Source organism: Dama dama, chromosome 28 (genome assembly GCF_033118175.1).
Source record: "Dama dama isolate Ldn47 chromosome 28, ASM3311817v1, whole genome shotgun sequence".
In the NCBI taxonomy this organism is placed as follows: domain Eukaryota; kingdom Metazoa; phylum Chordata; class Mammalia; order Artiodactyla; family Cervidae; genus Dama; species Dama dama.
This window is the reverse complement of record NC_083708.1, coordinates 41640599-41667998: the sequence shown is the minus strand read 5'-3', so window position 1 is coordinate 41667998 and position 27400 is coordinate 41640599. Positions and strand designations below refer to the sequence as shown.

Genomic DNA, 27400 nt, shown 5'->3' with positions numbered 1-27400 from the left:
CTCTCTTTTTAGTTCTACGTTGTGCAGTATCAGCTATTTCTCTTGTTCATCTATTTATGTGATTGTTTATAGTTGGCCTTTTTACAAAGATGTATGCTCCATGAGAACAAAGATGTCTTGTTCACTGAGCACTAACATTGCTAATGGCTGCCCATCTGGCAGATGCTCAAAGATGATGTTAAATGAATGAATAAACAAATAATGTTTATTTTCAACCTCCCAGATAATGCTCTGATCCCAACAAAACTCAACAACTTCTCTTAATACATTTCTACTATACCTCCTAAGACTCTAGATAAAAGAAAATTAGCTCCTCCAAGAAGCTTCCCCTGAAACACTCTTCATTCCTGACATTGTACATTCACCTAAATGTTTAGCCTGTATCATATAATTTGATGTGTGGTCTTATGGGTAAATTGCTCTCCAGTGGATCCATGCACATGTTTCTTCTCTGATCTATATGTATCATCAGATCCCCAAGAGCATATGTGTGTTTTTGTTGTAGCTTTGAGTGTTCTGGTGGCACTCAGTGTGCTGTTGTAGATATAGCTGCAATTCAAGCAGGCCTTACCTGGTGGCTCAGATGGTGAAGAATCTGCATGCAATGCAGGAGACCTGGGTTCAATCCCTGGGATGGAAAGATCTCCTGGAGAATGGAATGGCTACCCACTCCAGTATTCTTGCCTGGAGAATTCCACAGACAGAGGAGTCCATGGGGTTGCTATAGTCCATGGGGTTGCAAAGAGTTGGACACAACTGAGTGACTAACACACACACATCCAAGAACATCTGTGTGTTTTTTGTGGTAGCTTTGTTTTGAGTGTTCTAGTAGCACTCAGCGTGCTGTTGTAGACATAGTAGCAATTGAAGTTTACTAATAAGCACTTCCTCAAAATGGCCTAATACAGTTCTTTAGCCAAGCATTTAACCAAGATGGTGGAGTAAAAGAATGTGCGTTCATCTTCTCCTGCAAGAACACCAAAATCGCAACTAGCTGCTGAACAAGCATCAACAGGTGAATATTGGATCCCACCAAAAAAAGATATCCTGTGTGCAAGGGCAAAGGTGAAGCCCCAACAAGACGGTAGGGGGGCAAAACTGTGTTTGGAAGCAAACCTCATACCCACCAGAGATGCTCAGAGGGCACAGGACCCAGGGACAGGAGCAGTGACCCCCACAAGAGACTCAGCCACACCTGCCTTTGAGTGTTTGAGTGTCTCCTGCAGAGGCACAGGTCAGTACTGGCCTGCTGCGGACACAGGGGCTCTGGCTACAGCAGACCCGAGAGGCAGAGGATGTGGCATTAGTCCTCTTAGAGGAGGTCGCCATTAGCCCCACTGAAGAGCTGCTAAGCAGACAACCCACAAAATGGAGAACAATTATACCAAAGAAGTTCTCACATTTTTGCAAAAGTTCTAGGGCCCACAACAGATTTCCCAACCTGGGGATCTAGCAGGGACTGAGAACCTCCAGGGAATTTGACTTTGAAGGGCAGTGGGATTTGACTACAGAACTTCCACAGGACTGGGGAAACAGACTCTTGGAGGGTACAAACAAAACCTTGAGCACACCAGGACCCAGGACAGAGGAGCAGTGACCCTACAAGAGACTGAGCCAGACTTGCCTGTGAGTGTCCAGGAGTCTCTGGCGGAGGCGGAGGTTGACCATCAGGGGCACTGAATACAACAGGCCTGGGAGCCACAGCGTGCTGGCCTAAGTCCTTTTGAAGGAGGTTGCCATTACCTCCATTAACCCTACCACAGTTTGACCTCAGGCCAAACTACAGGGAGTAAAGACAGCTCCACCCATCAACAGAAAATGGGAATAATGATTTCCTGAGCATGGCCCTGCCCACCAGAGCAAGAAACAGTTTACCCCACAGCCAGTCCCTCCCATCAGGAAGGTTCCACAAGCCTCTTAACCTCATCCAACAGAGGGCAGAGAGGATGAAAACCACAGTCACAGAAAATGAAACAAAATGCCTGCACGGATCACAGCCTTGTCTAACTCAATATGAGCCATGCCACGCAGGGCCACCCAAGACGGACAGGTCATGGTGGAGAGTTCTGACAAAATGTAGTCCACTGGAGAAGGGAATGGCAAATAATTTCAACATTCTTGCCTTGAAAACCCCATGAACAGTAGGAAAAGACAAAGAGATATGACACTGAAAGATTAACTCCCCAGGTTGGAAGGTGCCTAACATGCTACTGTAGAAGAGCAGAGAAAACAGTTCCAGAAGGAATGGAGAGGCTGAGCCAAAGTGGAAACAACACTCAGGTATGTATGTGTCTGGTGGTGAAAGTAAAGTCTGATGCTGTAAAGAACAATATAGCATAGGAACCTAGAAGATTAGGTCCATGAATCAAGGTAAACAGGAAGTGGTCAAACAGGAGATGGCAAGAGTGAACATCGACATTTTAGGAATCAGTGAACTAAAATGGACTGGAGTGGGCAAATTTAAGTCAGATGACCATTATATCTACTACTGTGGGCAAGAATCCCTTAGAAGAAATAGAGTAGCCTCATAGACAACAGAAGAGCCCAAACTGCAGTACATGGGTGCAATCTTAAAAACAACAGAATGATCTCTGTTCATTTCCAAGGCAAACCATTCAATATTACAGAAACCAAGTCTGTGTCCTAATCACTAATGCCGAAGAAGATGAAGTTGAACAGTTCTGTGAAGACTTACATGACCTTCTAGAACAAACAGCAAAAAAGGGGCCCTTTTCATCATAGGGGACTGGAATGCAAAAGCAGGAAGTCAAGAGATAGCTGAAGTAACAGGCAAACTTGGCCTTGGAGTACAAAATGAAGCAGGGCAAAGTCTAACAGAGTTTTGCCAAAAGAATGCACTGGTCATAGCAAACACGCTCTTACAACAACACAAGAGAAGACGCTACACGTGGACATCACCAGATGGTCAATACCAAAATCAGACTGATTATATTCTTTGCAGCCAAGATGGAGAAGCTCTATACAGTCAGCTAAAACAAGACTGGGAGCTGACTGTGGCTCTGATCATTAACTCCTTATTGCAAAATTCAGAAATAAATTGAAGAAAGTAGGGAAAACAACTAGACCATTCAGGTATGACCTAAATCATATCCCTTATGATTATACAATGAAAGAGACAAATAGATTCAAGGAATTAGCTCTGATAGAGTGCCTGAAGAATTATGAACAAAGGTTCATGACATCATACAGGAGGTGGTGATCAAAACCATCCCCAAGAAAAAGAAATGCAAAAAGGCAAAATGGTTGTCTGAGGAGGCCTTATAAATAGCTGGGAAAAGAAGAGAAGGGAAAGCAAAGGAGAAGAGAAAAAATATACCCATCTGAATGCACAGTTCCAAAGAACAGCAAGGAGAGATAAGAAAGCCTTCCTCAATGATCAATGCAAAGAAATAGAGGCAAAGTAAAATGAGAAAGACTAGAGATCTCTTCAAGAAAATTAGAGATACTAAGGGAACATTTCATGTAAGGATGGGCACAATAAAGGACAGAAATGGTATGGACCTAGAAGAAGCAGAAGATATTAAGAAGAGGTGGCAAGAATACACAGAAGAACTATATAAAAAAGATCTTCATGACCCATATAACCATGATGGTGTGATCACTGACTTAGAGTCAGACATCCTGGAATGCAAAGTCAAGTGGGCCTGAGGAAGCATCACTACAAACAAAGCTAGTGGAGTGACGGAATTTCAGTTGAGCTATTTCACATCCTAAAAGATGATGCTGTTAAAGTGCTGCACTGAATATGCCAGCAAATTTGGAAAACTCAGCAGTGACCATGGGACTGAAAAAGGTCAGTTTTCATCCCAAACCCAAAGAAAGACAATGCCAAAAAATATTCAAACTACCACACAATTGCACTCATTTCACATATTAGCAAAGTAATGCTCAAAATTCTCCAATCTAGGCTTCAACAGTACATGAACTGAGAACTTCCATATGTTCAAGTTGGATTTAGAAAAGGCAGAGGAACCAGAGACAAATTGCCAACATCTGTTGCATCATAGAAAAAGCAAGAGAAACCAGAAGGATATCTACTTCTGTTTCATTGACTTTGCTAAAGCCTTTGACTGTACGGATCACTACAAACTATGGAAAAATTCTTCAACAGATGGGAATACCAGACCACCTTACCTGCCTCCTGAGAAACCTGTATGCAGGTCAATAGCAACATACAACTGGGGACAGAACATTGGAGTGGTTCTAAATTGGGAAAGGAGCACCTTAAGGCCGTATATTGTTTATTTAACTTCTATGCAGAGTACATCATGGGAGATGCTGGGCTGGATGAAGCACAAGCTGAAATCAAGATTGCTGGGAGAAATATCAATAACCTCAGATATGCAGATGATATCACCCTTGTGGCAGAAAGCAAAGAGGAACTAAAGATCCTCTTGATGAAGGTGGAAGAGGACAGTGAAAAAGCTGGCTTAGAACTCAACATTCAAAAACTAAGATCATGGCATCCAGTCCCATCACTTCATAGCAAACAGATGGGGTAACAGTGGAAACAGTGACAAAGTTTATTTTCTTGGGCTCCAAGATCACTGCAGATGGTGGCTGCAGTCATTAAATTAAAAGATGCTTGCTCCTTGGAAGAAAAGCTATGATCAAACTAGACAGCATATTAAAAAGCAGAGACATTACTTTGCCAACAAAGGTCTGTAGAGTCAAAACTATGGTTTTTCCAATAGTCATGTATGGATGTGAGAGCTGGACCATAAAGAAGGCTGACCACCAAAGAATTGATGCTTTCAAACTGTGGTGTTGGAGAAGACTCCTGAGAGTCCTTTGGACTATAAGGAGATCCAACCAGTCCATCCTAAAGGAAAGTAGTCCTGAATATTCATTGGAAGGACTGATGCTGAAGCTGAAACTCCAATACTTTGGCCACCTGATGCAAAGAGCTGACTCACTGGAAAAGACCCTGATGCTGGGAAAGACTGAAGGCAGGAGGAAAAGGGGATGACAATGGACAAGATGGTTGGATCACATCACCGACTCAATGGACACAAGTTTGAGCAAGTTCCAAGAGATGATGAAGGACAGGGAAGCCTGGCGTGCTGCAGTCCATGGGGTAACAAAGAGTTCTGAACAACTGAATAACAAGCTGAGTATTGCCAGTAGGTGCAAGGAAACTACAAAGTGTGTGTGTGGGGGGGAATCATTCAGAAGGTATGTGGTGAACAATTTATAGGGCTGGGAATAGCTCCTGCTCCCATCAGCCGGAGTGGGAAAACAATTCACAGGGTATCAGTAGGGTATTCTGAAGGGTTTGCCTTAGCAGTGGGAAAAATATTAGACTAAATGTTACTCTGATCCCCTAAAAGCTTAAAGGTAGGACCTGAAAGTATCAACCTGTTTCCAGTAACTTAACTGCATTCCAGAAGAAAGTTCAGGAATATTCATAGAGACACAAAAATGTCTAGCATCAAACACAATAAAATTCACAGTGTCTGGCAGCCAATCAAAAATAACCAAGCATGCAAGAAAAAACAAATGGGCAGGAAAATAGCAACACATAATGAGGAGTAAAATAAGTCAACTGAAATCAACTTAGAAATGACACAGATGATAGAATTAGTAGATAGGGATAGTAAAATATTTTCCATGTGGTCTGGGAGCTACAACAAATACTAAGTATGTTAAGCTGAAGCATGGAAGATATAAACTGGTGAACTTGAATGCATACCAACAGAAATTATCTAAAATGAAACACTAAAAGAAAATTACAGGGGAACAAAAAAAAGAATACAGCATAGTGGACTCTGTGATAACTTCAAGCAGTCTATTACTCATGTAGCTGGAATCCCTATGATAAAAGAGAAAGAAGGAAAGATCAAAAAATATTTTAAGATAAAACGAACAAAAATTTTCAAAATTTTATTAGAAAAAATAAAGTCACCAGAACCAAGAAGCTCAAAGGACCACAGACAAAAGAAACATGAGAATAAAAAGAAAAATGACACAAGGCATCATAATCCAATTGCTCAAAACCAGTGGTAAAAAGAAAATCAGAAAAACAGCCAGAGAAATTTACACATGTTATGTACAGAAGAACAAAGATAACAGCAGCTTTGGTAACAATGTAAGTGAAAAGATAATAAAGCAATACCTTTAAAACACTGAAAGAAAAAAATTATCAATCTTGAATTCTATATCCAGTGAACATATCTTTCAAAAGCAGTGCTGAAGTAGAGTTTTTCAGACACACAAAAGAAAGAATTAATCACCAGCAGGCCTGCACTATTAGTAGTGTTAAAATACAACTTTTAGGAAGAAAAAAAAAAATACCACATGGAAATTGGGATCAACATATAAATGAAAAGCACTGTAGATATTAACTATGTGGGTAAATATGAAAGATACTTAAGTGCTTGTATCATGATCTTAATATTTTTTTATTTTTCCCAAACAGATGTAATTTTTGTTCACACTTTCCTCCTGTTATGGTTTTCAATGGCAAAAACCTAGCTTGTTTATCTCTTTATTATATATCAGATGGTGGTATAAGGTTTTTGCAAATAAGAGATAATGTACAACTTCCTAGTGGACTGAAATAGCTTATTTCCATGTTTTACTTGAAAGTTGCACAAGAGTCAAAAAAAGATAAACATAAAGATAAAACAAGTAAGTGGATGGAAGTTATCTTGCCCCACAAAACAATGATATTCCTCATAAAACAATGATATTCCTCATAAAACAATAATCTACTAAAAATATAATGTGTTTAGGAAAAAAACCAGAATCAATCTTTACTATTTCAGTGACAGTGTTAAAATCAGTTAAGAACTTGGTTCTCTTTAAAACCCTCTCTCGGCTTCCCTAGTGTCTCAACGGTAAAGAATCTGCCTGCAACTCAGGAGACGCAAGTTTGATCCCTGGGTTGGGAAGATCCCCTGGAGAAGGAAATCGGTGACCCACTCCAGTATTCTCGTCTGGGAAATCCCATGGACAGAGGGGCCTGGCAAGCTACAGTCCATGGGGTCCCAAAAGAGTTGGACATGATTTAGTGACTAAACAACAAACTCCTGAGGCTGCAGTCGAGCTAACATGAGCAGAACCTGTGAAAATAGGGAAGAAGTCTGCCGTTTCCCATTTCAACAGCAATAGAAACTGAAGACACATGCCTTGCAGAGGACCTTGATTAGATTCCTAAGGAGGGAGCAGGAGTGGATGGGAAATAAACAATAAAAAATAAGAAAAAGGCAGTGTTGGGGTTCCTAAGATCACTCCCAGGTTTGAGGATTTGTTAGGCGTATACACAGGATTCAGCATATAGTTGAACTCACAGGGACGGTTTATTGCACCAAAAGGATACAAAGTAAAAGCAGCAAAGGAGAAAGGTGCATGAGATGAACATTGGAGGAAACCAGGTGTAAGGTGTTAAGAATTCTTCCTCTTCTGGTGGGGTCACAAAAGATGTGATTAATTACTCCAAGAATTAACACACATGAAAACACACGTGAAATGCTGTCTAGCAGGTATATTCACTGATGACTCAGTCCTCAGGGTTTTGGTTGAAGCTGGCGATGTAGGTATCCTCTGCCCAGTATGTACCAAAATTCTAGACTCCCAGAAGGAAAGTAGGTGATCAATATAAACCATATTGTTTGCAGAAACTGTTTAGGTACAGTGAACTGCCCTTATCAGTTAGAGAATGGGGGAAACATTTCTAAAATCCAAGTTACAAGCAGGTTTTTTTTTTTAAGGACAGTAGTCCTTTTCTGCATGCTGCTGCTAAGTCACTTCAGTCGTGTCCGACTCTGTGAGACCCCATAGACGGCAGCCTCCCAGGCTCCCCCGTCCCTGGGATTCTCCAGGCAAGAGTACTAGAGTGGGGTGCCATTGCCTTCTCTGCCTTTTCTGTATAGGGATATATTAAAAATATTCTTACTTTTTAATTCAAGAATGTCACTTTCAGAACTTTTTTTAGCAAATAGTATGAAATACAGCAAAGTTATATACACTAAACCCACTGGAGTGGGTTGCCATTTCCTTCTCCAATGCATGAAAGTGAAAAGTGAAAGTAAAGTCACTCAGTCGTGTCCGACTCTTAGCGACCCCATGGACTGCAGCCTACCAGGCTCCTCTGTCCATGGGATTTTCCAGGCAAGAGTACTGGAGTGGGGTGCCATTGCCTTCTCTGCCTTTTCTATAGTATAGGGATATATTAAAAATATTCTTACTTTTTAATTCAAGAATGTCACTTTCAGAACTTTTTTTAGCAAATAGTATGAAATAGAGCAAAGTTATATACACTAAAATGTTCATCATAATATCATTTACATTAGTAAAAAAAAGGAAAGGAAATAAAGTGTCCAAAAACTGTGGAATGGTTCAGTAAATTATAGTACAGTAGAATGAAGAAATATTAAATAGCCATTAGATATTTTGAAGACTTTTAGTAACAAAAATGACTATCCTGGGAAGTAAATCAGAATGAAAAAATTACATATACAATAATAACTCAAAAATGGGAGAAATTTTTAAAAAATGGGAGAAATACAGAATGAAAGCTAGAAAGAAATGCACTAGAATGTAATCATGATTCATTTCTGAGGGATGGCTTATATAAAATAATTTTTATTTTCTTCAACCTTTTTCTGTGCTGTCAATTTTTAGTTAATGAACACGTATTTACTTTTCTAATTAGAAACTAAGCTATAATAATAACATAATTGTGTTAAAAAGATTTTAGATATAATGGCCTATGGATTCAAAGCAACTTTAGCTAAACTATAAAATATTTAGTATGCATAGTGAATAATATGAATAGAAAGTTAACTAGGGAACTTTTAGCATGGCAAATGACCATTTAAAGTGTATTTTTAAAACTGATGTGCTTCTTTGTTTAACTAGTTAACAAGAAAAGAAAAAAACAGGTAAAGGGAAGAAAGATATAAACACTAAAAAAAGCACTGACTAATTTTTATTGCAAGGAAAAAATGGCTCACAAACTAGCAAAAATACAAAAATAAAAATGTTATTTGCAAAGGATAGAACAAGGATGAATTTTCTAAATAACACTGAATCCCAATTTACATACAATCTGTTAAGCATTACTAACATAAGTCACATAAATTTTCATAGTTTTAAGGAGGATTAGGTAATTACTCTACAAACTTCCAGAGAAGGTGATTTTTTAACATATTTAGTTACAACTCCCCTCCATTTGTTTTAATGCATCTACTCTAGTCACAGAGATACTACTCCACAGAAAGCTATTTTTATACTACCCAGCTTCTTCCTCACTGCACTAAGAAAGGAGCACTAAGGAGGGAGAAAACAGACCACTATTGTATCCTCTTATCCCTGGAGAGATGAAATGGTTTGCAGCTCATTTTAAATCACAAAGCAATTCTTTTGTGTACGAATTGGCCCCAGGCGAGGAGGTTGTGCAACTCACTTTCCACATGACCTCCACTTGTGGCTGCTTCCCAATCATGTCAGAACATGAAAACCTTGAAGGCACTCCATGTGGGGCAGTGCTCTCTCTGCCTCTGAAGTGATTCCTGGGCCAAGTTAGAAAAACCAAATTTTGAAGAACCACTGCAATGGAAAGCATACTCAGAAGGAGGGTAAAAAACCCAGAATTTTTCTGGTTAAGAAGGGAAATGTGGTTAACCTAAATTGGTCCTAGAGAGCAAACGGAGGCATCAAGAAGCACTTCTACTGCTTCAGTTCAACTATGCATTTTTGTTTCCGTTATAAAAAAAGAACTCTTTAAATGGTTTGGCTATATTCAGAAATGTAACTGCTTACAAAAATTCTGAAGTGTTTGGGAAGGTGGCGGGGAAAGAGGGCAGATAACAAAGCATTGCTAGAGTCTTCTGAGTAAAATTTACTAAATAATCAAAGTCAGCAACTGGTGCCCACTAACAGGTGGTTCATCAGAGACTTTGTTGCTACCTCTCTTCTCTTTCCCAGGAAGAAAGATTATATGGGACTTGGAGTCAAAAAAACTTGGGTTCAGATCATGTCACTGTCAAACACGCGTTAACCATTTCCAGATACTATGCTTTCCTGGCATTTGTAATCTCTGAATTTTAGGCTTTTTCCTCTATACCCTTTTCATAGGTGGTTATGTAGAAAGCATAAGCAAACTATAAAGTGCTAAGCATTTATTATTGTTGCTGCTAGTAGGTCTGCCTGAAATAGAGAAAGTATTTAACAAATGTTCACAAAGTTATTAATAAACTGTAGCAACTATAGTGGACAAACGGTAAGAATAAATAAGTCAAGAACCTTAAAATCAACAGTAACACTTCACTTAAAACTTAACAGATATTTAACTACAAAACATTAATATCTTATATGGAACTATTAGGTTAGTGCAAGTGTAACTGCAGTTTTGGACCGTGAATTTTGAGTCATTATAACTAGGTTCAAACACATCTTTATCAATCAAAATAGGAACCATTACAATCAACACAATTTTGCCAACAAGAAATAAGTTTGTTCCTGTAGTATAAAAATCTGTGCTTTGGGATTTGATGAACTCTTGGAAAGCAATTTCTGCTTTCTGGTTGTGGAAGCATTTTCCCTGCAAAAAGTTGTCGAGAACATGAAGAAGTGGTAGTTGGTTGGCGAGAGGGCAGGTGAATGTGGCAGATGAGGCAAAACTCTGTGGTCCAATTTGCTCAACTTTTGAAGTGTTGGATGTGTGATATGCGGTCAGGTGCTGTTGTGGAGAAGAACTGGGCCTATTCTGTTGACCAATGCCAGTTGCAGGCGTTGCAGTTTTTCGTGCATCCCATCGATTTGCTGAGCATACTTCTCAGATGTAATGGTGTCTCCAAGATTCAGAAAGCTGTAGTGGATCAGACAGGCAGCAGAACATCAAATAGTGACCATGAACTTTTTTTTGGTGCAAGTCTGGCTTTGGGAGGTGCTCTGGAGCTTCTCGGTCCAACCACTGAGCTGGTCGTTGCTGGTTGTCATATAAAATCCACTTTTCTTTGCATGTCACAATCCGATCAAGAAATGGTTCGTTGTTGTGTAAAATAAGAAAAGATGACACTTCAAAAGAATAATTTTTTTGATTTGCAGTCAGTTCATGAGCCACCCACTTAGGGAGCTTTTTCACCTTTCCAATTTGCTTCAAATGCCGAATGACCATAGAATGGCTGACACAGAGTTCTTTGGCAACTTCTCGTGTAGTTGTAAGGGAATCAGCTTCAGTGACCGCTCTCGGTGTTTGTCAACTTCTGAAGGCTGGCCACTGCGCTCCTCATCTTCAAAGCTCGTGTCCCCTTTGCAAAGCTTCTTGAACCTCCAATGCACTGTATGTTCATTAGCAGTTCCTGGACCAAATGCGCTGTTGATGCTGCAAATTACCTCTGCTGCTTTACAACCAAGCTATTTGGAATTCAAATAAGAAAATTGCTAGAATTTGCTTTTTGTCTAACATCATTTCCACAGTCTAAAATAAATATAAAATAAGCAGCAAGTAATAAGTCATTAGCAAAGACATATAAAGCAAGAAATGCACATTAAAATGATGTATTAGAAGAGTGAGTGAGTGAAAGTTGCTCAGTCGTGTCTGACTCTCTGTGACCCCATGGCCTATACAGCTCATGGAATTCTCCAGGCCAGAATACTGGAGTGGGTAGCCGTTCCCTACTCCAGGGGTTTTTCCCAACCCAGGAATCGAACCCAGGTCTCCTGCATTGCAGGCAGATTCTTTACCATCTGAACCACCAGAGAAGTCCGATATATAACATAATCACATTTATTTAAGAACATATTCAATAACAGCAAATTTCGACAATACTAAAACCACAATTAGTTTTGCACCAACCTAATAAACACCTTAGAAATATCCCAGGGGAAAAACAATTCTTCAACTGCCAGAAGCATGCATGCGCACTCAGTCACGTCTGACTCTTTGTGACCCCATGGACTGCAGCCCACCAGGCTCCTCTGTCTATGGAATTTTCCAGGCAAGAATACTGGAGTGGGTTGCCATTTCCTTCTCCAAAACTGCCAGAAGAGGTCACTGCAATCATCATATGTGGTGGGATCTCAGGCATGGCAGAGGCATGCTCACAGATCAGGTTTCATTAAGGTACAGGATGAGAGGTTAAGAGCTGAGCTCTTAAGTTCAAATCACCAACTAGCAAGTTGTATGACTATGGGCACATTACTTAATCTTTTCTAAGCCTCAGTTTTCACTGATATAAAATGGGCAGAGCAGCAGTCTCCGCTAGCAGGATTCCTGTGAAGTCTTCAAGGAAGACACTCACGAATTACTTACCATAGTGTTACGTGCTTGCTGTTGTTTAGTCACTAAGTTGTGTCGGACACTGTTCGACCCAGTGGACTGAAGCCTGCCAGGGTCCTCTGTCCATGGGATTTCCCAAGCAAGATTGCTAGAGTGGGTTGCTATTTCCTTCTCCAGGGGATCTTCCCGACCCAGGGCCCAAACCCAGGTCTCCTGCACTGGCGGGAGCCACCAGGGCTGCCCATTACGTGCTTACCTACCATCATCTGCATCACACTTTATACGAGGCGTCTTTTTATGAGTGGAACCACACCAGGTCCTCCACTTTACAAACTGCTATTTACCCTCAGCCGTGGCAGAGAACTATGGCATGTTTTTGAAAAACACAGCAAATGGGGTCTACAGTGGTCATATATCCCATCCCCACATGGCATTATGCTACTTAGGTGACGTTAAGATATGCCTGCCAGGAACTGTGTTCCCTGAACCAAATGTTAGCAGATGTTCAAGGTACAATTCTTCATATTTCGCTAACCACTCTCTGAGCCATCCAGAATCCCTGGGTTATACTATTAAATTTAAAATTTCATATCCAGGTTGCTCATGCCCTATGTTTCACTTCCAGTAAAATTTATCTTTTTTTCAAATGGAAATGTCGAAAAGCTTAAGATGTGCATACATGCATATTTTTTCTAATTTGCAGTGAGTGGAACCTTGCTAATGCAGAAAGCTAAAGAAGTTAGAATAATGAAACACTAATAAAGGAGTCCCTTATAATAGCATATGACATGTTAAATGATGGTGGTGGTCAATGAAGCAATTGCTTCACATTCAATATCCTGCTGAAATGAAATAACTGCATTTTAAGGAAATAAAACATAACCCTTTTTGAGATGTCCTGCTAAATGAGTCAAAAAACCTTAATTCTTGATCTATAAAATTAATCAAAATAATCCAACTGTGCAATCACTCTACATCTTATCATAGAGAATCTAATAGCGCAGTAAATTCTAGATCTTGGATATAAAAGACATTCCTCCCTTATGCCCCCAACAGTCACCTTCTTGGGATCACATCCACACTTTTGGGACATGGAAAGCCTCTTCTCCTGAGGAAAGGCTGGGTCCAGCCACCTCACCATGAGGCATGAGCTGCTTCTCCAGCCTGTCTTCCTTATTGACAGTGCTACCTGCCAGCCAGAAGCATCCTGGTGCCTACTGGGCTGCTGCAGACGGAGCAGACTGTGAATCCAGCCAGAGGATAAGAGGTTGTTTTAATTGGCTAAATCTGCTATGTACTAAGCGTATGGCCATGAATTTGTAGCCAAAACACTAATCTAAACACAAAACAAGAATGACATTTTCGCTCAATTCTAGTTCTGCCATGAGGATTTTTAATCTAACATTTTATAATGAGTACCAAATCCTTACCTTTGCTAAAGTAGAATTTTCATAGTATACTCCTTGTACCAAATCCATAAGAGCACTTGCTATAAGTTCCACAACCTAAAAAACAAGAAAAATAAAATCAGAAGAATTTAAAAAATGTATCCCCATTTTTACCTCAAACTGCCTCAGGAGGCTCAGTTGCAAGGGAATATTGTGTTTGATAGAAAAAAAAAAGGGGGGGGGGTTATGCACAAAAATCCTGGCAAATGGCATTGTCCACCTGGATATTAGAGCTGTGATCCAATTTTTCCAGTCATAATTTAAACAAAAAAAATCTTACAAGCATAGCATTTAACGAATATATGTGAAAATCCAGTAATAGCCATATTGAACATAAGTTTAAATTTCAGATAATGAATAAAATCTTAACCCAATTTATTTTCCGAATGTTTGTTTCTGTCAGGTGGATACTTTTTCAATATCCCCATTCTGGGAGCCATCACAATGCCAATTTTCATACTTAACACAGAAAGAAAAGCAAAAGAACAGTTAACCTTTCTAATGTGTTCATTCTGTTGCACTAAAAATGTACTGTGGATATATTTGGTATAGGGCCCTTGGGTCAAATGTACTACAACACTGAAAATGTTAATAGAACTGTAATAGTAAAATTGTATTCATCTAACCTGTATTATTTTCAAGGCTTAGACTATTAAAAAAATCAAACAAAATCAAAAGCTTTGAACTTGTTCCAGAATGTAAAACAAGCAGAAAACAGTGAATGGTCTCCTTGGAACTACTCTACAATTTAGAGTTGTTTGCATAAACCATCATAGTTCAAGAGGATAAAATAGTGGTATTTATTATAACGTTCAATGCAGCCATTTCAAACAACAATTCTCAAGGCAACCCTATCTGTTTCTTACCAAGTCTTATTATCTTGTATTTTTAGCTCTCTATGTTATGCAGTCTTATATCAAATTCCCACTCTTGGCTTCCTAAAATTTAGCTCAGTTCTGATTGAATTAAAGGATTTTGTTTCAGCTTTTATCATTCTTGTAATTGAAGACATTATTAAGCCAAAGGATACAGACTCAAACAACAAGATACTTCAACCTCAGGTACCTTGGATTTAATAAACATTTTCTTAGAGGTAAATGACATTAGTTTATAGAAAGGTATGCTTTAAAATTTTAACACATAAGCATTTATCTCCAAATTTATATTTACATTCATCCTGCTTAACACACACAAGGCTGCTGATACGGAAATTTTGCTGATTAAAGGGATATTTTTTTCTAGCTCTGCAGATGGGTTAATTTGTAAGACCTATACAAAGTCTTTTTTTTTTTAATTGCATTGCCCTTAGGTAACCAAATACTTAAGAAATATTGTAGCAATATAAGCTGCAGAGGAACTACAAGGACAATGATCCTACAGTGTTACCAGATGTGTTGAGTTATTTAAGTGGGGAAAAGAGAAAAATGAATGGATTTTTTTCCCCCTGAAGGTATCAGATAAGCTCTGCTCTCAAATCCAGGAGGATAGAGTATCGCCAATAGGTCTATGAAAGACTGTAACTAAATGCACAGCATCAGATTGGATTACAGTTTACACAAGCAACATCCCAAGGTCCCTCTGATGGCTGGACATATAATACAGATCAATCAGTCACTAAGAAATGTTATGGTTTTGAAACAGTTTGAGGTCTGAGATCAACACTGGTAAAGTGAAGAGGGATTTACAAAAAGAAACTCCAACACTAATTTTAACAGTGGACCTGGTTTTGGATAACCAGAGTTATGTTCCCTTACTTTCTGAAATTCCAGACCAGGAAGAAGCAACAAAAACAATTTATTTTCTGATTCTTTTTCTGTTAATGCAATTAGCAAATATACCTGTATTTACAAATTTATAATTTATAAGTGACCTGTACTTCCAAATGACCTTCCTTGCTTAAGCAGAATATAATATCTCCATTGCCAACAACAGCCATCAAAGAAAAAACTTTGGACTTGCTTGGGTTAACAAGTCCAGGAAGGTAGGAGAGTACAGAAAGCAGGATAGCCTAAGGGAGCTGCTTGTGTCCCAGACAAAAATGACTTAACCAGCACACGCTTAAGTATCTTTCCACTGCTTGAAACGTTTACTTTTAAAATTATACCCAAAAGAGATGTGTACCATTCTCCTTTAGAATCACAACTATTTCTAGGAAGATGATAGGGCTATCAGCCCGTATATATGTTAATTAGAACATTTAATGATCCGATCTTTTTTGTTCATTACATGTCTTACTACTATAGGCATTCACCTGTTTAGATGTTTACTGTACTTAAATATAAGAAGGCACCTCCTGGGCTTCTCTGATGGCTCAGTGGTAAAGAATCCACCTGCCAATACAGGAGACATGGGTTCAATCCCTGATCTGGGAAGATGCCACATGCCATGCAGCAACTAAGCCCATGTGCCACAACTACTGAGCCTAGGCTCCAACACAGGAGCCACAACTACTGAAGCCCATGCTCTGCAACAAGAGAAGCCACTGACCATGTAGCAGCAAAGACACAGCACAGCCATAAGTAAATAATTTTTTTAAAAGGCACTTGCTTAATGAGCTCTCCCCTCCACCCCCGACTCCTGCCTCAGATTCTTGAGAAATGATTTGTTTAGGCAACCTATCTAAAATTTACAGTAGCAAGGATAATGATAGCCAGAGAAGAACCTACAGCCTAACTGCCACACTTTGGTGCTTTAGATAGAGGTGACCCTGAGAAGGATTCAAGGACTTCTGTCCCAAGCCCTGGGGCAGGGTGGTGTGGGGGGGCAAGCAAATACTTTCTATTAGAAAAAGATAGGCTAAAAAGAGCCCTGAAGTTAGCCACCCTCAGAAGCTCAACAGATTAGAGAGCTGTAATGAAATAAAGCAAAACACTACAAGGGAGAAGATCTAAATTTTACTCCAAGGCGTTAACTACCAATTTCACTGTGAGATTTGGGGCAAATCAATTATTTCTCTGAATCTTGGTTTTCCTCAACTATTAAACGGGGGGCGGGGGCGGGGGTTGCAAAACATAATTCCTTGAAGTTTCTTCCAGTTTTAAAATCCTGAGTTTAGAAATGCAAATCTTAGTATTTATAATGAAGAAATTAATTTGAAAACTGCTTTTTTTGGTAAACTGATGAGACATCTTTGCTCATGATATTATTTTTAATCTGTTCTCTTCACATGGACCTTTCCCCCCAACTAAACTTTAATGATCACTTTCTTTGTGAAACTTTGTACCCAATCCCTCTTGGTTCTAATATCTGAAATTATAATGAAACTGTTTCTATTTTTTAAATCACTTTATGTCATTTCCACTTTTTAAACTATAATGACTGGCAGCCCACTCCACCAACTGGCAAAGAAGTCCTGGTTGGGTCAATTAAAGGTCACATTGCTAAATTCTGGGTCTTGAAGGGCTCTAATACTTGGAAATAACTCATATATATTGAATTCAGAACAATAACAGGTTTAAGTGCAAAGTTGCAAAAAAACATTAATGGCATAATTGACCATATTGCTTCCTTCCTTCTCTAATGAGTATGTAGAGCACTTTGAAGAGAATCTGGAACATAGTCTCAGGGAGTGTACAATATAAGTCTTAGACAGATGAAAGGCACAGCATGGAAACCAAGATTAAAATGTGTCCAGATATTTGGGAAGAAAGTGGGTTTTAACTCAACAACTGAACACATGAAGCCTACTTTAACCAAAATCAGAGGTCTCTGTAACACTGACTTACAGTTTTTTGAATCATTATTTCAGATTATATGACTGTCATTATCAATATTATAAAGTTTACTTTATAATAAACTTTAGAGAGTTTATTACTGCCTACAGAGTAATCAAATAGGAAACATGTTTCTTCATTTCTACATTTCTAGAGGTTGTGAGAATAGCAGAATAGCTTACCTGTACAGGCAGATGCAAAAATGCTTTTTGCACAAAAATGATCTGTGTCATGTGTTTAAGTCTGACTCTACAGCAATGTCATACACTATCTCCCCATCTTCTAAGTAACACCTTAGATTTCAGTGAGCCAGAAGTCGGAACCACTCACAATGTCAGTGTTATGAGCGGGTTTCTCCTGCCACCTTGCTTTTGGCTACCAGGGAGAAGGCTGCATAGGAAATGAAGTGGACATCAAATTGCTGTTCTCAAGCAAAATGTTGACCTTTTCCCATTTTAATCACTATTCTCTCACCGAAGATTAAAGATTAGGTATTTTTTACATGCAGCTGAACCTTAGCACAATTACAGATCTGATATAACTGATCTTTGGAACGGCTTTGTTAAATGGTTAATTCACAGGACAAATTTTACCAGTTGCAGGGGAATATGTAATTGCTTCATTCTTTATCTTTTGGCGAGGGTAACCACAATTCAACAATTTTTTCAACTGAAAAACTAAAGTGTTGTGATTATTATGCCCTGAGCTGTAATAAAATTGTCATCTTAAAAATTAGAAATTGAGAGAAGTAGGAGGTGGTAATGACCAAAAAACATCCTCACTCACTGCTATACAAAGATGTCAGCAACATATTCTTAAGGAAAAGAAAAAGAAAAGCTGGTTACAAAACAGAATAACATGACAGGTATTCTTTTTAAAAAAACTCAGCTCAATCAATATTTATGTATGCTGAGAAAAGTCTGATACAACAAAATATTAATAATAATACAATCTGTAAGTGGTAAGATTCTAGATGTTTTTAATTAAAATTTTTTCAACTTTTCCAGTTTGCTTAAATTTATAATCACTTACTATATAGTGAATTACATATTCTCCCCCCTTTATATATTCGCTTTTATAATCAGATACAACAGAAAACCTACTTCTAAGGCAGAGGGACAGGAGGAGGCATATCCTGTTTTAGCCTCAGAAAGGTTTCAAGCTAAGCTGTGTCCACACACTGATTTATGGAATATAGCAACTGAAAGTCCCTGTATTAGCAAAAATAAGATCAGTAACTGGTGATAAGCATTCTGTGCAGACAACTTGTGCCCTTCTCAATAAATGTGATTCAGGAGTACTGTCAGTTAGCATTTGACAGATGGAACAGGCTCAACAGAATTGTAGATGTTTCACTAGTAAACCAGACCACTTTGGTTTAAGCAAAGGAGCACCTATCCTAAATTTAAAGTAAAATGCAACCAAATCTTTAGAAAAATGTTAATTATAAACTGATGTGGCTCAAATGAAACTTAAGCCATCATAAGCTATCTGAGTTGATGTAAGAAGGTGGTATAATTGTATTTTAATTCACTTTAAAAAGGTCACTATGTACTTAATCTGCTTGGTATATTAAAACTGTGGAGACTATTTATAATAGTCTTATAATCTATTTATAATCTTTATAAAGATTTTATAATCTTTCAAAAACTTGCACTGGGAAGGTTGTTTTAATGATTATTTTTTTACTACAGTGTGGAATGACAGGACAACATATGATCCATCATGCTATCTGGGAAGCAAATGAACACACAGCCCCTCGGCCTTTAGTACTCTTAACAGCTGCTAGCAAAGGAAACAGTCATGTGTGTGCATGCATCTGCCGTGCTCATGGCATTAATTATGCACAAATTTATTGCACTCCTCCCCCAGCCCCCTGGAACAAATAGCAAAGCATGAAGCGGGAGCAAAGGTAAAACACCCTTGAGGGAGAATTAATTCTCATATACATCTTGGGAGGAACAAAAGATGGACTCGGTGTAAATATGTCCTTTTCAAAGAGCTTTGGCATTTGAAGGGTTATCATCAAGAATTTTTTTTTTAAGCCACAGAAATTATATTGTCAGTGAAAACATTTTACAGAAAAATATTTTTATAGGTAAAGGATGCCAAATAGCCTGCTAATGGTAATCAGAGCCATTCGCTTCACACTTCCATTCCTCTTCATTCAAATGGAGCACAAACTATTTGAGAGATGCTTTTAAAGATGGAGATTTACTTATATCACCAAGGTAAGGTACAGGAGGACTGGTAAAGGATGAACGCTCTCCCATAGAGGCCAGTAATATCTAACATTTGTAAAGCACTTCATCATTTACAAACTGGGTGTAAACAAACTATCTGGTTCCAGGTGGATTCAGTCCTCAGTACCCGGCCAGAGCTTCCAGGCTGGCAGCCTCAGTGGAGAAGCAATCTCTGAAGAACATGGGGAGCAGCAGCACTGGCCAAAGAAAGGGTGAATCTGCTCACTCACCACCTGGGCACAAACCACCCAGATGAGCCCTAATCTGTATGCTGATTAGTATAAATGAGCGGCTTTAATAAGCCACTGATGAAGTCTACGAGAGAATGGCTCTCTCCACTCCTTCCTACCAGACAAGGACCAGCTTTAATGAAGACAATGATAAAAGTCTGTTGCAGCAAACACACCACTAACTCACAGGAGTTCTGGAAGACGCTTCTAACTCGGCTTTTTGAAGGGAGTCTTTTCAATGCTGCCAAATGTGTAAGGCCGTGCTTATTTGTGGGAGGGATGGCAATCTGTTCGAGTGAGCTGGAAGTTCTTTCTGGCTAAGGGGGAAGAGCAGAGAGAGAAATGGCACTACCAGTAGGACAGGTGCAGCAAAAACTAAGCAAATTGATAATCTTAATTTTTAATTTAGAACAGCTGATACATTGGTTTATAAACTCTAACTACTGGTAACATTTGTCAAAAGGGTTCATGAAAATTCAGTGAACTACAGAAAAGTATAAAATCACAGCTGATAAAACAAATAGTCCACAGGTTCAGGAAAACGGCTTGCATGTAAAGTTTGAAATTTAATATTACATTGGCTAGTGCACTCATTTCAAAAACATATGTTGATAGCCTACTATATACCTGGCACTGTATTAATGAGAGAGGTGATAGCCATACAGAGATAAAGGCCATTTATTTGTCTTTGATCACCTAGAAGGATAATACACAGATGAGCTGCATGACCTTGGGCCAGTGCATCACTTCTCTTTTTTCTTTCATTTATTTTTATTAGTTGGAGGCTAATTACTTCTTAAGGGCTCAGTTTGCTTATCTAGGTAAGAGGTAACTGTATCAGCAGTAAGCCCCAAGATCAGAAATACCTAAATGTGCACCTAAACTGTGCACATTTGTAAGGAATGTCAATTATAATGTGCAACTCTATGTGTGTTAGTCACTCAGTTGTGTCCGACTCTTTGTGACCCCATGGACTGTAGCCCACCAGGCTCCTCTGTCCATGGGATTTTCTAGGCAAGAATACTGGAGTGGGTTGCCATTCCCTTCTCCAGGGGATCTTCCTGACCCAGGGATTGAACCCAGGTCTCCGGCATCGCAGGCAGTTTCCTTACTGTCTGAGCCACCAGCGAGGCCCGTGCAATTGGAAGTTATAGCCAATTAGCCAAAAATGTGGATTTCTTTTATTAGCAATACAAAAGTAATCCAAAAGTTGTTTACTTTTTGCATGAGGGTGTATGACTGGCTGTGTTTGTCACTGAGCAGTGACAAATATCATTTATTTAAACAATAATTAGGTTCCTGAAAAACTGGCGGGTAATTTAAAATGCTGACATCAAGATCAAACTTTTCAGAAGAGATAACGAAAAAGGAGATGCTTTTGAATATTCATTGGAAGGACTGATGCTGAAGCTGAAGCTCCAATACTTTGTCCACCTATTGCAAAGAGTCGATTCATTAGAAAAGACTCTGATGCCAAGAAAGACTGAGGGCAGGAAGAGAAGGGGGTGATAGAGGATGGGATGGTTGGAGAGCATCATCAACTCAATGGACATGAGTTTGAGCAAACTCCAGAAGATAGTGCGGACAGGGAAGCCTGGTGTGCGGCAGCCCCATGTGGTCGCAAAGATTCAGACACGACTGAGCGACTAACAACAACAACAACAACAAACCTTGTCATGACTGGACTTTCTCTGAAGAAAATAATGTCTGCCATTTCAGTGATCTGCACACTTTTCCCTATGTGGCCAATAACCTACACTTTCACTGCTTCTTCATTTGAGGTCCCTCTCAGTGATGTTAAGTGATGTTTTCCAAGTATGATTTTACTGAAAAGTTAATTCCACTTTTGAGAAGTTCACAGTGTGAATCTTCACAACACCAGAATCATAATAGAGTATTTCATGCAACTGAAAGGATGCTGCTGGCTAGGACACTGCCCAGTAGTACTGGGTTTCAAAATTTTTAAATGGTAACCCAGACTAAGAACTGTATTTTACATCATGACACAGTACATGCATACATGTGTATGTATAAAAATGAATGAAAAGTTTTATAAAACAAAGGTTTCATTATTCCTATTTTCTTTTGTATTTCATTAAAAAAGGTGTTAATAGTGACTTACTAAAAAAAAAAAAAAAATAGTGACTTACTAAATCGATTTCACCACCCACCAATAAACAGGATGTGACCTGTGGTTTGAACCATCATCTCACATCATGCTGATATGTCATGCACAGCTCATGGCTTGTCATATATGACTCATACTTTGATATGTGGCTTGAACCATTATATCACACTGATAAATGTCATGTATAGCTAATACCTTAGCCATCTTTAAAAATTTTTTAACTTACTATTAATTATTTTTGGCTGTGCTGGGTTTTCTTTGCTGCATGGGCTTTTCTCTAGCTGCAGTGAGTGGGGGCCACTCTTCATCGTGGTGCAGATTTCTCGTTGCAGTGAGTGGGGGCCACTCTTCATCGTGGTGCACAGATTTCTAGCTGCAGTGAGTGGGGGCCACTCTTCATCGTGGTGCAGATTTCTCGTTGCAGTGAGTGGGGGCCACTCTTCATCGTGGTGCACAGATTTCTAGCTGCAGTGAGTGGGGGCCACTCTTCATCGTGGTGCACAGATTTCTAGCTGCAGTGAGTGGGGGCCACTCTTCATCGTGGTGCACAGATTTCTAGCTGCAGTGAGTGGGGGCCACTCTTCATCGTGGTGCACAGATTTCTAGCTGCAGTGAGTGGGGGCCACTCTTCATCGTGGTGCACAGATTTCTCGTTGCAGTGAGTGGGGGCCACTCTTCATCGTGGTGCACAGATTTCTAGCTGCAGTGAGTGGGGGCCACTCTTCATCGTGGTGCACAGATTTCTCGTTGCAGTGAGTGGGGGCCACTCTTCATCGTGGTGCACAGATTTCTAGCTGCAGTGAGTGGGGGCCACTCTTCATCGTGGTGCAGATTTCTCGTTGCAGTGAGTGGGGGCCACTCTTCATCGTGGTGCACAGATTTCTAGCTGCAGTGAGTGGGGGCCACTCTTCATCGTGGTGCACAGATTTCTCGTTGCAGTGAGTGGGGGCCACTCTTCATCGTGGTACAGATTTCTCGTTGCAGTGAGTGGGGGCTACTCTTCATCGTGGTGCACAGATTTCTAGCTGCAGTGAGTGGGGGCCACTCTTCATCGTGGTGCAGATTTCTCGTTGCAGTGAGTGGGGGCTACTCTTCATCGTGGTGCACAGATTTCTCGTTGCAGTGAGTGGGGGCCACTCTTCATCGTGGTGCACAGATTTCTCGTTGCAGTGAGTGGGGGCCACTCTTCATCGTGGTGCACAGATTTCTCGTTGCAGTGAGTGGGGGCCACTCTTCATCGTGGTGCACAGATTTCTAGCTGCAGTGAGTGGGGGCCACTCTTCATCGTGGTGCAGATTTCTCGTTGCAGTGAGTGGGGGCCACTCTTCATCGTGGTGCACAGATTTCTCGTTGCAGTGAGTGGGGGCCACTCTTCATCGTGGTGCAGATTTCTCGTTGCAGTGAGTGGGGGCCACTCTTCATCGTGGTGCAGATTTCTCGTTGCAGTGAGTGGGGGCCACTCTTCATCGTGGTGCACAGATTTCTCGTTGCAGTGAGTGGGGGCCACTCTTCATCGTGGTGCAGATTTCTCGTTGCAGTGAGTGGGGGCCACTCTTCATCGTGGTGCAGATTTCTCGTTGCAGTGAGTGGGGGCCACTCTTCATCGTGGTGCAGATTTCTCGTTGCAGTGAGTGGGGGCCACTCTTCATCGTGGTGCAGATTTCTCGTTGCAGTGAGTGGGGGCTACTGTTCATCGTGGTGCACAGATTTCTCGTTGCAGTGAGTGGGGGCTACTGTTCATCGTGGTGCACAGATTTCTCGTTGCAGTGAGTGGGGGCCACTCTTCATCGTGGTGCAAATTTCTCGTTGCAGTGGCTTTTCTTGCTGTGGCGCACGGGCTCTAGGACGCGCAGGCTTCAGTAGTTGCGGCTCCGGGGCACTGCAGCACAGGTCCAACAGCTGCGGCACACAGGCTTAGCTGTTCCGCAGCGTGTGGGATCTCCCCGGATCAGGGACTGAGCCCACGTCTCCTGCGTTGGCAGGAAGAGTCTTCACCACTGAGCCACCAGGGCAGCCCCTTGGTTAGCCATGTTAATTGCAAAATCCCCAAATTTCTGACATACAGCTTAAACATTGCTATTCTGAAACATATTTGTAAAGGTGTTAATTTCTTTATCACTTTATACCAAAAACAAGTAAATCAACTGAGTGTAAACAAAGGCAGGATAAAACAAAATCATTCTTGGGTACTATAGGGTATATTCTGTTAGGGTACATCTCAGTCTTGTTGGTTTATATTACTGATGTTGACTATTAGCTGTAATTGTATTAGATTCATGAAAACAAATTGGCTTAGACCACATTCGGCCAAAGAGTTAAAAACTTCAGCATTTTTCTGGGATTCACATATACACCTTGCAAATTCCAGGGATACCATGTCCTATTGGGTAACACAATTCACCTTTCAGCACAATCAGTTCCTGTTCAAACTGGGCCATACTGAAAGGCAGATGTTTGTAATTTAGAGACATCCCAAGGTCTGCACTTCAAAGGCAGTCACAGAAATAAAAGCATGGCTCATATGTGTTAAAAATCCATGCATCTTGTCTAAAACTGTAATTGTATTTCTTCCAAATACCTTCACAGTTCTTCAAAATCTGTGATTTAATGAAATTCTAAAAATAATGGGCCCTACTAATACTGCATTCTAGAAAATAAAGACAATCCATTTTTCCCTCCTTTAAAAAAAATTAGGTAGTAGAGAATTGAGACTAGCTGCATTGTTCCCTTGAATCAAATAATGAATACCCTTGGGGTAGAAATTCTCTAATTTATAAAGATACACAATTGACTTTTAAACTGATATCTCCGTCTCTAATGCTTAGCACACAAACATAAAAATTTTTGTTGAATTATCAATACTATTCTAATGTGTGAATTCACTGTATAAATCTTAACTATTTCAAAATAAATTTGCACAATTACCACTCTGTTCAATTGCTGTTTTCATTTGTATACCACCTTATGGCTTAAACTACTTGAAAAAAATGAAGCTTCTCATCACAAAATATAAGTTTCTCATCACAAATCGGCCATAAAGATGAGTTCATAAATTTGGGGTATTACTTTAGATTGCTGAAATATGCATGTCCAATCTCAAGGTCTCTGATAGTTACAAAACATTTTGATTTCTCTATTACATCTCCGATTTTATTAAAATTTTTTCTTGATTGCTTTTCTTTATATTGAATGTCTTTTTCAGAATCTGGTTGTATGTTGTAGCTTTTGACTTTTTCCCACAACACTCAGAACTGCAGAATGTTGGAACTGGTAAGGAGGCCGGGGATGGAAACAATGCTACTTTTATTTTATAGATGAGGAAACTAAGAAAACAAGTTGCCTTTGCTTAGTAGTTGTTTCTCTAAAATGTTTTATAAAGCCTTATTGATATTTCTATTGAAATGTTTATTTAAAAACCACTAATTGTTTAAGATATTATAAATTCCAATATATCTAACTGCAAAATTTCTCGCAAAAAAGCTATCATGGTTCTTTGTTTGTTTTCTTCTTCAGTTAAGCATGAGGAGTTCAAAGCTGGATTGCCCGGATTTAGACAGCAGCTCTACCATTTATTAGCACTGTTATCGCAAGGAAATTAGCTCTTTCCTTTGTTTCGGGAGAGGTTATATAGGTTAATATACAAAAATCACAATAGTGTCTACTACATAGTAAATACTCAAAAGTATAAGCTGCAATTTTTTTAATGTCTGATGCTAATTTTAATAACTATTATATATTCTACCTTATGAAGTTTCTAATTTCATTTCCAAAATGGTGTATTAAGACATTAGATAAACAATCTGGAGAAAAAGGTTTCACCTGGAATTCTGAGAGATAAAATGAGTTGTCCAATGTTAAACGACTAATTTTTTTAAAAAAAGGTAGAGATAGGAACTAGGTCTACACACTTCAACATCAGGGCTATTTCCATGTCTCTTTGTAGCTTTATATGACAACACTAAGGAATATAAAATAGATAAATGCTATAAAGCTTAACATATTATGAAAATGTAAATAATCCACGAGAGTGTAGCTGCTTAGCAATAAAGTAGTTAATCTGATATTCTAAATAGGAAAACTGTCCTTCAAAAACTAAAGATTAGACAGACACACATAGCATAGTTTTAGCGTTTACTGACACCTGACTTGAACAAAGAACAAAGACAATTAAGCCACATGAATAACAACAAACAACTCAATGTATTTTCCAAAATTCTTAAAAAGAAAGTTCCTTGGCACAACCATACTTTCCAACAACCCACTTTAATGTTTTCACAATTTACAATATCAGAAATGACCTCAGGGTCAGGCATTTGTCAGTTAATGACCTGTTGGGCTAATGGCCTTCAGCTTTGCCTTGGGCACACAAGTCCTCCAGTAGGTCATTAGCTGCCAGAAAAGGGCTCTTCCCAATCACTATTGCTAAATAAATAAAATTTGCTTCTGGGTTAAGGCCCTGTAAGCCAACTTGGGCTTACAGTGAATTTTTTCGTTGAGTATTTACAACTCAGAAGAAAATGATGGAAATGCTAAAACCAAAGTTATATCACTATAATTAATGAAAAGTAGTCACATGGATCCTTTTGGATGCTCTTAAATTTTCTTTTGCTTATGCTATCCAAATTCAGTATTAATTTAATAGAGCAGGCACCAGATTACAACTGTAATACATTTAAGATTTTTATCTATAAGTAAATTTTTTGGAGCTCAAACTACATTTTCCCAAAATATAAGGTTATAAATGATGGCTCGGTTTCCAGGGCAACCCACAAAAGCTTATTTAGTCCATAATATTAGAAATACCTTATACCTGTAACCAAAAAATTGGATAGAAAACCACAATCTTACAATACCTGCAACTAAACAAACAGAAAAACAAAACTAAATAGGAAATATTTTTAAATGATCTTTAAATGCTGATAGTTACAGGGAAATTTGGTTCAATAAGAGAATGAGGATAGATACACTGGTTCTTTCCTATGCCTATTTCATTTCTATTATAATTTTCCTTTTATATACCAAGTTTTAGCTCTTCAACTCCAAGTAAACTTTGTTGGTTTATTTTTCCTCTTAAAAAAAGTAAAGAGAAGGCTAAAAGGTGGATGACAATTTTTCTGAAATAACAGGTGAAAGGAGAATGAAAAACTGAAGGAAAACAATTAAAGAGGATGCTTATACATTCTGGAGACTGCCTAAGGTGAAATGAACTGAGTAATGAATAGTAAGAGACAAAGAAAGGGGCATCGTGTACCAGTCCACTGGGTGAAGAAAGGATGGGTAGAGAAGAGACCAGGGTCACGTGGCTGAGGATAAAGAGGAAGCAATCAGATGTTTATCTGCCCAGTACTTTGTATACTCTGAACTCAGGAAGTCCCTTGAGTAAAATCAATA

At 39.2% G+C, this 27400-nt stretch overlaps 1 protein-coding gene across 1 annotated transcript in view; it reads right to left on the bottom strand.

Moving 5' to 3' along the window:
* The window catches only part of PDSS2 (decaprenyl diphosphate synthase subunit 2), a 276653-nt gene that overhangs the window by 77967 nt on the left and 171286 nt on the right, over positions 1–27400 (bottom strand). The window contains exon 4 of the mRNA XM_061131753.1: positions 13678–13752. Within this exon, the coding sequence (XP_060987736.1) occupies positions 13678–13752 (75 nt within the window). The remainder of the gene's footprint in view (positions 1–13677; positions 13753–27400) is intronic.